General features: G+C 38.3%; 1 protein-coding gene across 8 annotated transcripts in view; it reads left to right on the forward strand.

Moving 5' to 3' along the window:
• The window catches only part of SEC24B (SEC24 homolog B, COPII coat complex component), a 106,382-nt gene that overhangs the window by 15,064 nt on the left and 73,716 nt on the right, over positions 1–17,602 (forward strand). For 4 of the 8 annotated variants that reach the window (XM_016952004.3, XM_016952005.4, XM_016952008.4 and 1 more), the window contains exons 2-3: positions 746–838; positions 14,254–14,997. In XM_016952004.3, the coding sequence (XP_016807493.2) occupies positions 746–838; positions 14,254–14,997 (837 nt within the window). The remainder of the gene's footprint in view (positions 1–745; positions 839–14,253; positions 14,998–17,602) is intronic. The other 4 variants (XM_016952010.3, XM_016952006.4, XM_054683268.2 and 1 more) reach the window with 1 other exon arrangement.

The following is a 17,602-nucleotide window of genomic DNA, read 5'->3' on the forward strand; positions in this document are numbered from 1 at the left end:
TGACCTGCCCACCTCAGCCTCCCAAAGTGCTGGGATTACAGGCATGAGGCACTGTGCCCAGCCTGTCTTCCGAAACTTTGGTACATTTATCAAAACCAGGAAATTAACATTGGTGAAATAAAATTAACTGCAAATTTTATTGATGTTTCACCAGTTTTTACATGAATGTCTTTTTTTCTGTTTCAGGATTTAATTCAGGATATCATGTTGCATTTAGTTGTCATGTCTCCTTAGCCTGTAGTCTGACAGTTTCTTAGTCTTGTCTTTTTTTTTTTTTTCCAATGACTTCCTCGTTTTTGAAGAGTACTGATTGGGTATTTTGTAGACAGTTCCTCACTTTGAGTTTGCTGATGCTTTCTCATGATTAGATTGTGTGTATGAATTTTTCGTAAAAATACCACACTGGTGAAGTATGCTTTTTATTGAGTCATTTCAGGGTTTACGTGATACCAGCTTGTTTTATTACTGATCATGTTAACCTTGGGCACTTGGTTAAGAGGGTTGTCTTAGCTAGGTTGCTATATTGAAACATCATTGACTGAGGCTTAAACAATAGACATTTCTTTTCTTCTTTGAGGCAGTGTCTCACTGTCACCTGGGTTGGAGTATAGTGGCTCAATCACGATTCACTGAAGCCTTGACCTCCCAGGCTCAAGCAATCCTCCCACCTCAGCCTCCCAGGTAGCTGGGACTACAGGCATGTGCCACCATGCCCGGCTAATTTTTCTTTTTTTTTTTTTTGTAGAGACGGGATTTCACCATGTTGCCCAAGCTAGTCTTGAACTCCTGGACCCAAGCAATCTGCCCGCCTCGGCCTCCCAAATTGCTGGGAGTACAGGTGTGTGCCACTACGCCCAGACATTTATTTTCACAACAGTTCTGGAGGCTGGAAGTTTGAGAGAGTGTCAGCATGGTCATATTCTAATGAGGGCCCTCTATCCACCTTGTCACTGTGTGCTCACATGGCCTTTTCTTGGTATGTGCACGTAGAGAGATCTCTCTCTTCTTTTTATAAGGGCACTCCTTCTCTCATGGTGGTCCTGCCTTCATGACCTAATGTAAACCTGATTACCTCCCAAAGGCCCCACCACCTAACACCATCACATTGGGCCTCAGCATAGTTTTGGAGGGACATAAACATTGAGTCCATAATAGAGGGATGTCTACGAGGTTCTTCCTCTGTGAAGTTATTTTTTCCTTTTCATGGTCTGTTTATTAGGAGTGATTCACTTAACTCCAGCCTACTTTGAAAAGAAAGAGAAGCTGGATGCAGTGGCTCACACCTGTAATCTCAGCACTTTGGGAGGCCGAAGCAGGAAGATTACTTGAGGCCAGGAGTTCGAGACCAGCCTGGCTAACATAGACCTTGTTTCTACAAACAAAGTAAAATTATTACCAGGGTGTGGTTGCACTCACTTGTAGTCCCAGCTACTCTGGAGGCTGAGATGGGAGGTTCACTTGAGCCCAGGGCTTCAAGGTTACAGTGAGCTATGATCATACCTTTGTAGTCCAGACTGGGTGACAGAGCAAGACCCTGTCTCTTAAAAATGTAGGGAAAAAAGGGAATTAAACTCTACCTGCTGCAGTGAGGTATACCAAATGATTTGTGGGCTTATGTTCAAATCACCACAGTAATTAAGAAATATTCTTTGGGAGATACTTTGAAGTTATTCTACCATTCTCTTTCTTCTCAAAATTTCACTCACAGCCAGGCGCGGTGGCTCACACCTATAATCCCAATACTTTGGGAGGCAGAGGCGGGTGGATCATGAGTTCAGGAGTTCAAGACCAGCCTGGCCAGGATGGTGAAACCCCATCTCTACTAAAAATACAAAAATTAGCTGGACACAGTGGCAGGCACCTGTAATCCCAGCTACTTGGGAGGCTGAGGCAGGAGAATTGCTTGAACCCAGGGGGTGGAGGTTGCAGTGAGCCAAGATCACGCCACTGCACTCCAACCTGGGTGATGGAGTGAGACTCATCTCAAAAAAAAAAAAAATTTACTCACTAATTTTAGCATGTCACTCATGAGTTTTGCTTACTCTCACCTGCATCAATTACTACTGTGCAATTCTTTTTTTTTTTTTTTTTTTTTTTTTTAAAGAGCCAGAGTCTTCCTCTTGCTCAGGCTGGGGTACACTGGCTATTCACAGTTGTAGTCCCACTACTGATTAGCATGGGAATTTTGATTTCCTTAATTTCCTATTTCTGCCAGTTCACCCCTCCTTAGGTAACCTGGTGATCCCCTGCTCCTGGAAGGTCACCATATTGATGTCAAACTTAGTGTAGACACCCAATCAGCATAACACATTACAGCCCAGAACTCATGGGCTTAAGGGATCCTCTCACTTCAGCCTTCCCAGTAGCTGGGATTACAGATATTTGCCACAGCACCAGCTACTGTGGATTTCTAATGGTAATTTTCTCTTTCCCTGTTTCTTATAAGGGAGATTTGCCCATTTAATCCCATTTTAAAATTTATTCAATCATTTGTGTATGTTATTATAAACTCACAAATATTTATTTTATTATTTGGGCTATAATCCAATGCTGTATATAAAGAGGGAGACAGGGTCTTGCTCTATTGCCTAGGCTGGAGTGCAGTAGTACAGTCATGGCTTGCCGCATCCCTAACCTCCTGGGCTCAAGCGATCCTCTCAAGTAGCTGGTGTCATCTGCCTCACTAATTTTTTTTTTTTTTTTTTTTTAAAGAAATGGAGTCTCGCTGTGTTGCCCAGGCTGGTCTCAACCTCCTGCCCTCAAGCAGTCCTCCTACCTTGACTCCCAAAGTGCCAATACTATTGATACTTACTTTTGTTGCTCAGATTATTGCAGCTGTGGCCATTGAGAGCTCTTTCAAGTTGGCTTCTGCATCCTTTTCCCCCAATCTTTTTGTTGTTTGGCCACTTCCTTACTTTCTGACACTACAAGTTACTCTATCTTGTACTTGCCTTATCCCAGTACCAAAATCAGCCCTATGTCCAAGGGACTCTGGTTTCTTTTATTGGAGGATGATATTTAGAAACCAAGAAGTGGGTGTTGGATATGCTTATTACTACGGGGGTGTCACTGCTTCAGGCTCTGAAAGTCAACAGAGCTATGAAATGTGAGTATGTATATGTATATGCTAACCCATCTATAATTATTTTTGTGTCTATCTGTATCTGTATTACCTAAACATCATTCAGTTAGGTTATCATACATTTGTAATACAGTTAGACTGATCTGTCACAGTCTGTATTCTAGCCTAGGTTTTCTTGATATCCTGGTTGATTTTTTAAAGAAAGTTTACCTATAGTATATTTCCTTTCATTCTTTGTAGAGTACAGCTGTATAGGTTTAGATAAACATATGTAATCATGTATCTATTATGCCACTGCAGTACCATCTGGAACAGTTCCATCACCATGAAAAAAAAAAAAGTTCTTGTAGTCAGTACCTCTCACCAGCCCCTGGCAGCCATTGCTCTGTTCTCTATCCTTGTTATTCTGAATGTCATGTAAACGGAACCATATAATATGTAGCCTTTTGGGTCTGGCTCCTTTTGCTTAGCTACATTCATCCATGCTACTGCACAAATTGATATTCTGTTCCTTGTTATTGCTAAGTAGTATTCTGTTGTATGTGTATGCCATGATTATTTGTCCCTTCCTCTGTTATCAGACATCTTGGTTGTTTCCAGTGTTTGGTAGTTATAAAAAAAGCTACCATAAACATTCATGTACTGGCTTCCGTGTGAACGCAAGTTTGCAGCTCTCTTAGGTAAATAACTACAGTGGGACCGTTGGGTTACATAGTAAATATATACTTAAGTTTATAACAAATTGCCAAATTATTTTTCAGGGTGGCTATACTAGTATGTATTCCCTCCAACAATGAGTGAATGTTTCTCTTGCACCACATCTTTGCCAGCATTTGATATTTTCGGTTTTTGATAGTGTCTTGTTGTAATTTAATTTGTATTTTCCTAATAACTAATGATGAGCATCTTCTCGTGTATATTTTACATTCTTATATCTTTTGTGGTGATTATCTTTTCAGATGTTTTACCAATTTTTGGTTGGGTTGTCTATTTTTTTAGTTGAGTTTTAAGAGTTCTTAGTGTATTCTGGATACAAGTTTTTTATTGAGTATCTGATTTGCAAACATTTTCTTTCTGTGTTATTCTTTTAATTTTCCTGAACATTTTCATGACTGTGTCTTATTTTTATTTTATTTTATTTTTTTAGACAGATATCGGGGGAACCCGCCTCCAATAATTCAACGTTATTTCACGTATGTTCTTTTCTGTTTCCCTAAGTGTCAGCTGGTCTGAGAAATAAAGGGAAAGAGTACAAAAGAGAGAAATTTTAAAGCTGGGTATCTGGGGGAGACATCACATGTCGGCAGGTTCTGTGATGCCCCCGAACCCTAAAACCAGCAAGTTTTTATTAGCAATTTTCAAAGGGGAGGGAGCGTACTAATAGGATGTGGGTCACAGAGATCCCATGCTTTAAGGGCAACAAAAGATCACAAGGCAGAAGATCAGGGTGAGATCTCAAGTTCAGGGCAAAACTAGAATCACTAATGAACTTCCATGTCCTGCTGTGCACGCATTGTCATTTATAAACATCTTAACATGGTTCAAGAGCAGAGAACCGGTCTGACTAGAATTCACCAGGCTGGAATTTCCTAATCCTAGCAAGCCTGGGGGTGCTGCCAGAGGCCAGGGCATGTTTCATCCCTTATCTGCAACTGCATAAGGCAGACATTCCTAGGGTGGCCATTTTAGGCCCCCCCCCCCCCCCGCCGAATGCATTCTTTTCCCAGGGCTGTTAATTATTAATATTCCTTACTGGGAAAAGAATTCAGCGATATTTCTCTTACCCGTGTTCAGTAATAAGAGAAATATGGCTCTGCTTGCCCAGCCCACAGGCAGCCAGACTTTAAGGTTATCTCCCTTGTTCCTGAAAATCACTGTTATCCTGTTCTTAAGGTGCCCAGATTTCATATTGTTTAAACACATATGCTCTACAAACAATTTGTGCAGTTAACACAGTCATCACAGGGTCCTGAGGCGACATACATCCTCAGCTTACGAAGATGACAGGATTAAGAGGGCATAGGAAATTAAAAGAGTATTGATTGCGGAAGTGATAAATGTCTATGAGATCTTCACAATTTATGTTCTTCTGTCACGGCCTCAGCAGGTCCTGCCGTTCGGTATCCCTGACTTCCCGCAACAGACGGAGTTTCGCTCTTGTCCCCCAGGCTGGAGTGCAATGGCGTGATCTCAGCTCACTGCAACCTCCACCTCCTGGGTTCAAGTGATTCTCCTGCCTCAGCCTCCCAAATAGCTGGGATTACAGGCATGCGCCACCACACCCGTTTAATTTTTGTATTTTTAGTAGAGACAGGGTTTCTCCATGTTGCCCAGGCTGGTCTCGAACTCCTGACCTCAGGCACACCTGGCCAACTGTGTCTTATCTGTCTTTAATCCTTAGCTCCTTTCACAGAGCAAACTTTTTTTTTCATTTTGGTAAAGTCAAGTTTCTCAATATTTTATGTTGCTGACTATGCTTTGAGTATCATAGGTAATGTTGAGGCTCAGAAAACGAAACCTCAGGCTGGGTGCAGTAGCTCTCGCCTATAATCCCAGCACTTAGGGAGGCCGAGGCAGGAGGATTGCCTGAGCCCAGGAATTCAAGACCAGCCTGGCCAACATGATGAAACCCTGTCTCTACTAAACATGCAAAAATTAGCCAGGTATGGTGGTGGGTGCCTGTATTCCCAACTACTAGGGAAAGTAAGGCAGGAGAATCACTTGAACCCTCAGGTGGAGATTGGGGTGAGCTGAGATCGCACCACTGCACTCCAGCCTGGGTGACAGAGCAAGATTCTGTCTCCAAAAAAAAAAAAAAGAAAGAAAAATAAAACAAAACTCCAAAATGAGGCCTCAGAAGTAGCCTCAGAAGCAAAAGTTTTTCTCTGACTTTCTGTTGCCTGCCTGTCTCCCAGTCCCGTTCTCCCCTGAGGCTAGCCTTAGAAACCAGATTCCCTCTTCCCCAAGGCAGGTCATAGAAACTGGAACCTTTTTTCCCCAAAGCAAGCCACAAAACCTAAAAATATTATTCTAACTTTCCCTCTGTACTATGTGTAAAAACTGGCCTTAAAGAAATTATCTCATCTACATTGTTTGAATGTAGGTCATAAGACCCCCATTCCAGAGAGGGTCCTGCCCCATAAGCAGAAAGAAAGAATGTGTGCTCAGGCCAAGAAGAATCTAAACAGATAGGCCTTCCTGGGTTTCCCCATTCAGTCTGTTCACATTAGATTATAGCCTTTTTATCCAATTATACTTCTGCATGGCTGTCCATACTTTGTTGAACCTAAGGATAAAAATGGACAGTTTCCTCTATCTTTGGGTCTACACGTTAAATAAATTTGTATGTCTTTTATCCTGTTAATCTGCCTTTTGCAAGTTGATTTTTCAGCACACCTTCAGAGGGCCAAGGGGAGCTGCCCCTTTGGCCTCTGTGGTAAGAATTCATTGTCAATCCCAGATTCCCTTCAAAAATTTATATTTTCTCTTAAGTGTTTAATTTACAATGAGATTTAGGATTCTTTTTTTTTTGGGATGGAGTTTCACTTTTGTCGCCCAGGCTGGTGTGTGGTGGTGCGATCTTGGCTTACTCCAAGCTCCGCCTCCCAGGTTCAAGCAAGTCTCCTGCCTCAGCCCTCCCGAGTAGCTGAGATTTCAGGCATGCACCACCATGCCCGGCTAATTTTGTAGAGATGGGGTTTCACCATGTTGGCTAGGCTGGTCTCCAACCCCTGACCTCAGGTAATCCGCCCACCTAGGCCTCCCAAAATGCTGGGATTACAGGCATGAGCCACCACACCCGGCCTATGATTCATTTTGACTTAATTTTTGTTTAAGACCAGAGATATATGTTGAGGTTCTTTTCTTTTTTTCACATGTAGATATCTAGTTATTCCAGCACCATTTGTTGAAAGAACTATCTTTCCTCAATTGCATTGCCTTGGCACCTTTGTCAAAAATCAGTTGACTGTATTTTTGTGGGTCTGTTTCTAGACTGTTGCATTCTGTGTATCTGTCCTTTCACCAATACCACACTTCTTAAATTGTTGTAACCTATAAAGTAAGCCTTAAAATTGGGTAATGTGAGTCTTCCAACTTTGTTCCTTTTCAGTTTTTGTTTGTTTTTAGTAACTTTGTATTACTATAGAAATTTTAGAATCCGCTTGTTGATATCTACAAAAAAAACCTGCTGGCGTTGTTTATTATGATTGCATTGAATCTAAAGATCAAAATTGAGATGTTACATCATAATATCAAGTCTTCTAATCCATGAACACAGTATGTCATTCCATTTCTTTAAATCCTTGCTTCCTTTCATCAGCGTTTTGTAGTTTTCTTTATATAGGTTCTGAACATATTTCATTAGATTTACATCTAAGTACTTCTTTTTTGTGCTATTATAAATGATACTGTTTTTTAAAATCTTAATTCCCCTTGTTTACTACTGATCTTTAGAGACATAATTGATTCTTGTATATTGACCTTATATTCTATGACCTTGATAAACTCACTTATTAATTCCAGGCATTTTTTGGAAGATTTTTTGGGATTTTCTACTTAGTCATGTCATTCTGCAAATAAAGACAGGTTTTTTTTTTTTGTTTTTTTTTTTTACTCCTTTCCAGTCTATCTACTATTTGTTTATTTTTCTTGCCTTACTGAAGGGGCTGTTACATCTTGTACATTATTGAATAGGAATGATGAGAGAGGACATCTTGCCTTCCATGTAATCAATGTTAGGACGAAAGCGGTCTGTCTGTTCCTTACCATTAAGTATGGTTTGCTATAGGTTTTTAGTAGATAGTCCTTATCAGGTTAAGAAAGTTTCTTTCTCTTCCTAGTTTATTGAGAGTTTTTATCATGAATGGATGCCAAGTTTTATCTAATGCATTTTCTGTATCTGTTGATGTGATTATGTGGCTTTTTCTTAAGTCTGTTAATATGTTGAATCACATTGAATGTATTTCAAATGGTCAGTCAGCCTTGTATTCCTAATATGAACCCCATTTGGTCATGATGTATTTTACTTTCAATATATTGTTGTATTCTATTTGCTGAAGTTTTGTTCAATGATAGAGCTCACAGCTAAGTTAAACAAATACTTTTCCTGAAGATAACATTTATACTACATTTATACTTCAGTGTGCAATAAAAGTGCTTTATGTTTCACAGAGACCATCATTTTTAATCTAATAAAATTATGTGTGAGTGCATGGTGGTGAAGAATATAGTAACTGCTAGTATTGCTTGGTGCCATTGCTTCAGTTTGTGCCCCAGGGTTCACATTGCAGCCATCATTGCTTTTGTATCATTAGTATAATTGTCAACACAGTGAAAAAGGCAAATATCATTTTAGTACTATTATGAAAATAGTTTTTACTCATGGATTTTCCCCAAAGAGTTTCTGGCACTGCTGGAGTTTTGTATACTACACTTTGAGAATTTCTGTTCTATATCTTTATTAATGTCTTAGGACTGCTGAAACAAATGGCCACAAAGTAGGTAGCTTAAAACAACATAAATGTATTTTTCTGCAGTTATGAAGTCTAGAAGTCTGAAATTAAGGTGTTGGCAGGTCTACTTCTTAGTCCATTTTGTGCTACTATGACAGAATGCCTGAGACTGTCTAGTTTATAATGAACAGAAATTTACTTCTTACAATTCTGGAGGCTGGGAAATCCAAGATCAGGTGCCAGCACCTGGCTAGGGCCTTCTTTCTGTGTCATAACATGGCAGAAAACATCACGTGGCAGAAGGGCAAAGGTGAGGGCAGAGAAAAGGGGACCAAACTTGCCCTTTTATACCAATCTCACTTCTGTGATAGTGGCATTAATGCATTCATAAGGGCACAGCCTCTTAATACCGTTGCAATGGCAATGAAATTTCAAGATGAGTTTTGGAGGAGCAAACATTTAAACCATAGCAGTCATGCTCCTTCTGTAGGCTCCTAGGGGAGTAATATGTTCATTGACTCTTCCTACTTGTCTCACTGTTGGCATTCCTTGGCTTGTGGCTACATCACTCTGTGCTCCAACTTCACATTGCCTTCTCTCTGTTTATGTGTATGTCTTCTCTTCTGTATGTATATTTTATAAGGATACATGTGATTGCATTTAGAACCCACTCAAATAATCCAAGAGAGGCTCCTCTTCCCCAGATCTTTAACCTAAGCATGTCTTTTGTCATTTAAGGCAATAATCACACTTTTCCATGTAATTTTCACAGGATTGGGGGGATTAGGATGTGTACATAATCTTTTAGCGGGCCACTCTTTAGCCCACTACATGCTTTACTGATTATTACAAGTGTTAGACTGCTATGTGTTGTCCCACAGGTCTCTCGAATTTTGTTCATTTTTCTTCAGCCTTTTTTTTTTCTCTATGTTTCTTAGATCATTTTCTTAACCAATCTTCAAGGTTGGTCAACTTAATCAAGGTTCATTAAGTCTTCTGCCTTGCTGTAGAGACCATTTAGCATATTTATTTGTTTTATTTTGAATATTTTTTAAATAGTTTTCATTTCTCTCGATATCCCTTGTCTGTTCATTTACTGGTAACATTTTCCCCCAATTTTTGGAATATATTTTCTTTTCATTTTTGGAATAGATTTATAAAGACTTTGAAGTCTCTGCCAAATTTAGCTTCTGGGCCCACTTTGATTCTGGTCTCTACCTCCCTTATTGCTGGGCATCCTGACATCTCCCACTTCTGCACAGTTAAGCTGCCAACTAGAGACTTGACCCAACAATTGCGACTGGTAGGAAGTTATTTTTAGTAAAGTGAATGAACACAAAAATTTACCTACAGATCTATTTATTAGGTGGTTTATGTTAAAAAAATGAAAACCTAAATGGCAAATAGAAAATTGATTAAAATATGGTAAATTCATGTAATGGAATACTCTTCAGACATTAAAAATAATGATGGAAAGATATTCAAATCATGCTAAATGAAGGAATCATTTAAAAGATACATTATAATCCCACTTTTGCTTAACTAAATTTTACATATATATGCAAAAAGAAAATACTGGGTGGATATACATCAGAATGTTAGCAGGTTATCTCGGGAAGATTAAGATGATTTTTATTTGATCACTTTCTGTATTTTTTTTTTTTTACAATGACTGTATCACATTTGTGGTAAGAAAAGTACTTCTGAAGTTATTTTTCAGAAATTTTACTATATATGTAACAAATTTTTTTCCTCCACAACTTTTATGTCTATTTTAGAAGTATTAAAATACCAGCAGTCTTTTCATACATGCTGCAGAATCATTTTGAATCCCAAGAAAGATCGCAGATGAATAATTACTACAAGAGTTTTGTATTCAGATAAGTTAAACATAATATATGTATATGTGTACATAATGCACTGTGTTGCTCTACTCTTAGAAAAAATAGTTCTTTCTTGGAATACAATATTTGGATGCCATAGAGCTTAAATAAATGTGGAAGAAAACTGAAGCAGGTACACGAGAAAAGAATAGGGGGAAAACACTGAGGGCAGAAAATTTAATCTGTCATGAGAGGCAGAAACAACTGGAATCATAGACATATGCTGTAGACTTTCACCATCCAGTGTGGTGGCCACTAGCTGTACATGGCTGTTGAGTACTTGACATATGGTTGATCAGATTGAGAAGTGCTGTAAGTGTAAAATACATAATGATTTTTGAAGAAATAGTACAAAAAAGCAAAATATCTCAGTAATTTAAAAATACTGAATACATGTTAAAAATGATTTACATTTGTCTTTATTAACTTTAATTACTTTCAGATACTTTTTTATACATTGGGAACATTTAGGTCTTGATATAAAGTATGAAATAGTAAGCATCCACATATGATTAGATATATTAGATATTCCCACCCCCCATGTTTTTCTGGAGTAAGTACCTTTCTTTGATAGGCTAGAAAGTAAATAGACTTATTCTGGTGGGCAACTCACTTCTGATAAATTTCAGCAGCTAGGACATTCCTGTTATTTTTAAAAGAATGACATTTGAATAGTTGGGACATAATGATTATTTCTCGTTTCAGATCATGTAGCATGGATATGCCAGATCAGTCACTAAGTGGGTAGATATTTGAACAGATTTCTCTAAATCTGACTTGGCTCTTCATTGATAAATTCTACTAGTGTAGAGTTTTCTGACACTACAGTGAAAGGTAGCAGATCCATCTTTTAATATATTTAAATAGGAGAAAGGAGGACAACATTTTACTTTTGTCGTGTTAATGAAAGATCCTAACAGACTTTATTTCCTTAAGTAAATAAATTCTTTCAGATGAATTATTACCATCTAAAATAATCTAAGAAAAGTAAATTATACACCTAGTAAAATAGCGTTATCAGTATTTTGGTTTTCTGTATACTTCTTGGAATTATAGGAGAAATGTAGACGATATTTTTCCCTTACAGCTTGACTGTGTAAGTTATTTTTATGCTGGCCGTAGAATATATATTACATGACCAGAAATGAAGATTCCATTACATTACTTAGTACAAATTGAAAACAATTAGAAAATGTATGCTTTATTCTTATCTCTTTTATAAACAAATATTTTAATACATTATTATGGCAAGGAGTGTAGTGGTACTTCCTTTGTGTACTTGTGTCAGTGGAGCTAAAACGTCTTGTCAATTTTCTGTTAAATTATCCTTTGATTTGAGATATGGCACAGATACCTGTTTCCTTCCACAAGACAGAAAAACTAGATTCCAAGATAATTAAGATTTGCCCAAAACCCAAAGAAAAGTAATTGGAACTAAAACTAGAATTCTGTTTTTGGGACAATTGGCCATTTGTAGCAAAGGACAGCACATCATTGGTTAAGAGCATAAACTTGAGCCAGATTGCCTGATTCAAATTCCGGCCCATTTAGTTCCTAAGCATGCAACTGTGTTAAACATCTTAACTTTTGTGGCTCACCTATTGATAAATGGGTATAATAATACTATTTACTTTAGAGGATTAAAGAAGTTAATATATGTAAAGCATTTAGAACAGTGAATGGCATATAATGTAATATATTAATACATTAATATTAATAAGACTAATATTAGGATTAATGTTTTGTTGGTATTAATAAAATAAATATATGCTATACTTATCAAAGATATATAAAGATGAAAGTATAAAACACTAGAGTAAAACATGGTTTTATAGTTTTATAATCTTGAAATGAAGAAACCTCTATAAGTATGATTTAAAAATCTGTCAAGCATAAAAAAGAATTTTACTACATAATCAAGAAACTATAGCAAAAGATACCATGAACAAAGTCAAAACATAACAGTAACCTGGAGGAAATACTTACAGCACATAGCATTAGGCTAATTTTCTACTGTGTGAGAACAGCTAGAAATCATTAAGGAAATCGCAATGCTACAGAAAAAGCAAACAGCAGAGAAAGACACCCAAATGAGAGTCTCAGCATCATTCAAAGTTAACTACTGTAAACTAAAGTGTTTCTCACTTTTCAGATTGGCAGAGATTAATATATAGTCAGTATTGGGACAATGAGGCAATATGAAGCATTATTGATGGGAGGTATAAATTGATAGACCTTTTAAGAGATATTTGCCAATAATGTCAATTTTAAAAACATAAACCTTTTGAACTTCCAGTTTGACTTCTAGAAATTTGTCTTATAGCTTCATCATAAAAGTTGACCTCATAAATATAGATTAGTTCAACCCCAAGATATTCATCAATGGAGATTTGGTGAATAATGTTATATCTCTACAATAAAGTACTATATGTAAATTTTTAAAAGAATAATGAGGATTTATATATGCTAATACATAAGGATATTCAGCATATATTAAGTAAAAGCAAGTTGCAGAACTGTAATATCCTTTTTGTGTGTTTAAAAAATCAAGTAAATTATATACATGCTTACATATGCATTACATAGATACATGGATATACAGAGGATGCATAAGCATTAACTATATCTGGGAAATAGGATATAAGCTACTAGGCAGAGATTTTTAATTCATACTCTTTATTGTTTGAATTTTTTTCTACAGTGGGTATATTGTTACTTTTCTAGTTAGGAAAAATAAAAACTGAGAAAAAAGTTTTAGCTGTGTGCAGTGGCTCATGCCTATAATCCCAGCATTTTGGGAGGTTGAGGGAGGAGAGTCACTTGACTCTAGGAGTTTAAGACCAGCCTGGGCACACAGTGAGACCCTGTCTCTACAAGAAAATAAATTTAGAAACATTGGCTGGGCAGTGGTGTATGGGAGACCAGCCTGGGCAACACAGTGAGAGCCTGTCTCTGTAAAAAATAAATAAGTAAAAATTAGCTGGTCACCATGGTGCACGCCTGTGGTCCCAGCTACTCGGGAGGCTGAGGTGAGAAGATTGCTTGAGCCCAGGAGAACAAGGCTGTAGTGAACCATGATCATGCCATCGCACTCTATAGCCATCGCACTCTATAGAGCCTGGGGTCAGAGCGAGACCCTGTCTCAAAGTTTAAACTTTTTCCAGGATGGGTATATTAGTTACTGATAGCTGCATAACAAAATACCCCCCAAGCTTAACAACTTGTAAAACAACAACTATTTATTTCACAGTTTCTCAGGAAGATAAACTTGGGAGCAGCCTAGCTAGGTGGTTCTGGCTCAGGGTCTCTCATGAGATAACCTGTTGGCTGGGCTATAGTTATCTCAAGATTCTACTGAGTTTGGAGGATCTGCCTGAAAGCTCAGTCGTGGTTGTTGGCAGATCTTAGTTTCTCTTTGGCTGTTGGCCAGAGAGTTAAGTTCCTCCTTGCATGGGCTTCTTCATAGGGCTGTTCACGGCTTGGCAGGTTAGCTTCTTTCAGACTGGGGTATCTGAGAGAAAGAGAGCCAGAGCTCAAGACTGGGCTAACACGGAAGTGACATATCATCACCTCTGCCATATGCTACTGTTCATACAGACCAGTCCTGGTACATTGTGAGGGAGGACTACAAGGGTGTGAATAACAGGAGGTGGGGATCATTGGGGGCCATGTTGGAGGCAGGCTACCATAATGGGTCTATAACAGTGTATACCTTTTGTAATAAGTTGGGATTATGGAAAAGAAAGTTAATTGCTTCAATATTTAAATGGGGGCTATTTTTAAAAATTAGTTATCTCTTTACAAATACCTGTAAATACTTGCTTTTCTTTTTCAGGTCCAGCCCAGAATCAAATGCAGGTTCCATCTGGATATGGATTGCATCATCAAAACTATATTGCTCCCTCAGGACATTACTCTCAAGGACCTGGGAAAATGACCTCATTGCCATTGGATACCCAGTGTGGTGATTACTACTCTGCTCTCTATACAGTACCAACACAAAATGTGACTCCTAACACAGTGAACCAGCAACCAGGAGCACAGCAGTTGTACAGCAGGGGTCCTCCTGCCCCTCATATTGTGAGATCCACTCTAGGATCTTTCCAAGGTGCTGCATCATCAGCATCCCATTTGCATACGAGTGCCTCCCAACCATACTCCTCTTTTGTGAATCACTACAATAGTCCAGCCATGTACTCTGCCAGCTCTTCTGTTGCGTCTCAGGGATTTCCCTCTACTTGTGGTCATTATGCTATGTCAACTGTTTCTAATGCCGCATATCCTAGTGTTTCATATCCCTCTCTGCCTGTTGGTGATACATATGGGCAAATGTTTACCTCACAGAATGCTCCGACTGTTAGGCCAGTTAAAGATAATTCATTCTCTGGTCAAAATACAGCTATCAGCCATCCATCGCCACTTCCACCTCCACCATCACAACAGCACCACCAGCAGCAAAGTCTTTCAGGATACAATACTCTAACGTGGTCATCTCCAGGCCTTCCATCGACTCAAGACAATCTCATCCGAAACCACACAGGATCCCTGGCTGTAGCGAACAACAACCCAACCATTACTGGTAGGTTGAATGAAAAGTTCACCAAAACATGTTTGAAAATCAGTGCATTCCCAATTAAGTTATTATTTACATGAAGGTTAGAGGTGATATTGCCTAATAGAAAAACTGGAAGTTTGCTAATTTATTGTGGCTTTTTGCAGCACCTCTTTGAACCCTTTCTTCTCATCCATTCCCAATTAGCCACCCAACCATCTGCCTTTTCTAGCTTGGTTCCTTGCCATGATCAGTCAACTTTTATTGATATATTTTATACATCTGCAATAGTTGTCTTTAATGTGAATTAGATACAGGGCAAAATGGAAGGGTCTGTTTTGAGGATATGTTGGCCACTATTTTCTCTTTTATACTAGTTCAACCTTGGGACAGTTGTTTTTTTAGCCAGAGCCCCACTTACTTAGGAAAAAGATGGTTTGCAGCAGTGCACTGGTTTCCCCAAGTTAGCCCCTATTAGTGACTTTTGCAGAAGACATCTTTCCTGCACGTAAACAGTGTTTCTCATTTTCAGATTAGTAAGTTAGGCTGAAAGATGGGGAAGGGAAAGGAAGATGCATGAAGAATACCCTGGTATTCAGCCCTTCTGACCTTCCTAAACCAAGGTGTTGTTAAATTTTTTCATTTAAAAATTATGTATGTAAGACGTGGCTTGCCCTTTTTTTTTTTTTTTTTTTTTTTTGACACAGGGTCTCACTTTATCACCCGGGCTGGGCATGATCTCAGCTCACGGCAGCCTTGACCTCCTGGGCTCAAGCGATCCTCCCATCTCAGCCCCACAAGTAGCTGGGACTACCAGGCATACGCCACCACACCCAGCTAATTTTGTAGACATGGGGTTTTGCCATGTTGCCCAAGCTGGTCTCGAACACGCGAGCTACTGTGCCTGGCCCAATGTGGCTTTTTAAGTGCAGTGTTTCCTTTCCCTAGGATATATTCATTTTAATTCAATTTGTGACTTGAATTTAACAGAATCTGCTTTTGAACCGAATGAAAATGCATGTAAAAAATGGGAATTGGTAAAGCTGTGGTAACTTTTGGAATGATGTCTTTAGATTGTGTATCATTATCTGGATAGCCATGTGTCAAAGATGCTGTGGAAAGATATCCTTCTCTGGACAATGAGATTATTTAAAATTAGAACTTTAATATTAGACCCAAGCTGTACATTTGAGATCATCTACTCTTTCATTGCTATGTCGTTTAGAAATGCTTTCAGATACAAGCAGCTAATAGTAGTTTAAACAAAAAGGGGGTATTTTCCTCACATCACAAGTCTAGGTGGATGCAGTGGATCCCGCTGTTCTTGGTATCCTTTTTTCTCTTTCCACTCTGCCACCTGCAGCATGTAGGTTATAGAAACAAGATACTTCTGTACCTATAGACATTAAGTCAGAATTAAAAGCAGCAAGAAGGGAGAGGAAAGGGGACTGGTTAGTGGCATTGACAGACTTCATTTTACAGATCATTTGCCATAGCTGTTTAAAAGACCATCCTAGCTTCAGGGAAGGCTGGAAAATGAATATTGAGTCTTTTTTTTAGCATCCATAGTAGAGGCAAACAAGAAAAAAGGGAGTTAGCACTGACTTGGGTGAGTCAACTCAAAGTGTCTGTCACAGTTCCGAAATCTGGCTGTCTACCAGAATCACTGGCACAGATTGTGATATTCAACTACAAATTACTGAGCTAGAATAGAATCTCCAGGGTACTCTTGAGAATTTATTTCTAACTGGATCTTCAGTGATGCTGTGAAACAGATCTAAATTTTACTGTAGTCCTTTTGTTTTACAAATGAAGAAAGTTATCCAAGTTGAATTGCCTGTGGTCATTAATGGTAGAAACAGAGCTTGGCCTAGAGGTCAGTTTCTTCTGTCTCCCTCAGAACCAGGGCTTTCTGTCCTCTAGAAATTGTTTTCCTGTCTCTTCTTTCAACATTCTATTTACAGATCCACTTATCCTAAAGTCCTTCCAACTTAAGGATTTTGTGACTTTCATGACAAAGGAAATACAAATAATTCCTATCTTAGTTCTGAGGTGGGAATAGCACCCTGGATGGAACTAATTTATATTGAGATGTGTCAGGGAAATATGGGGTCACTTGGCTAATGAACAGAACATGTAATTGGGAAAGGCCTGTCATTAAGAAAAGATTAAATAAAGGGGGAGAATAATTACAAAACTATTCTCTGTTTGAGTAACTGCTCTAATGGGTCCTGTAGGCAGAGAGGCAGGATATATTTTCATTCTTTTAATCTTAGTACTGTACCGTGGATGCCATAATGAATATATTTTAGAATTTAATTTGTGTTCAGAAGTGGGTTTTTTTCCCCTGCATTTAGATTGGTAAATTACTTTTTAATTGAAGTTCAGAGGTTGACAAATTAAATATTATCTCAGGTTAATATGACAAACGTGCTTCATTTAAAAAAAAAAGAGGTTATTTTAAAAATCTACTTTAAAATTAAATATTGCCAAAGTTCCCAAACTTTCTCAGTTGATACATTTCAATATTTTTCAAGTGCCCCATGTAACTTAGTAGTAGTTCATAAGGTATCTGACACATATCACTGTTTTTCTTAACGATTTAAAATATTCCTTGGAAACCTGTGAATTT

The sequence above is a fragment of the Pan troglodytes genome, chromosome 3 (assembly GCF_028858775.2).
Source record: "Pan troglodytes isolate AG18354 chromosome 3, NHGRI_mPanTro3-v2.0_pri, whole genome shotgun sequence".
In the NCBI taxonomy this organism is placed as follows: Eukaryota; Metazoa; Chordata; class Mammalia; order Primates; family Hominidae; genus Pan; species Pan troglodytes.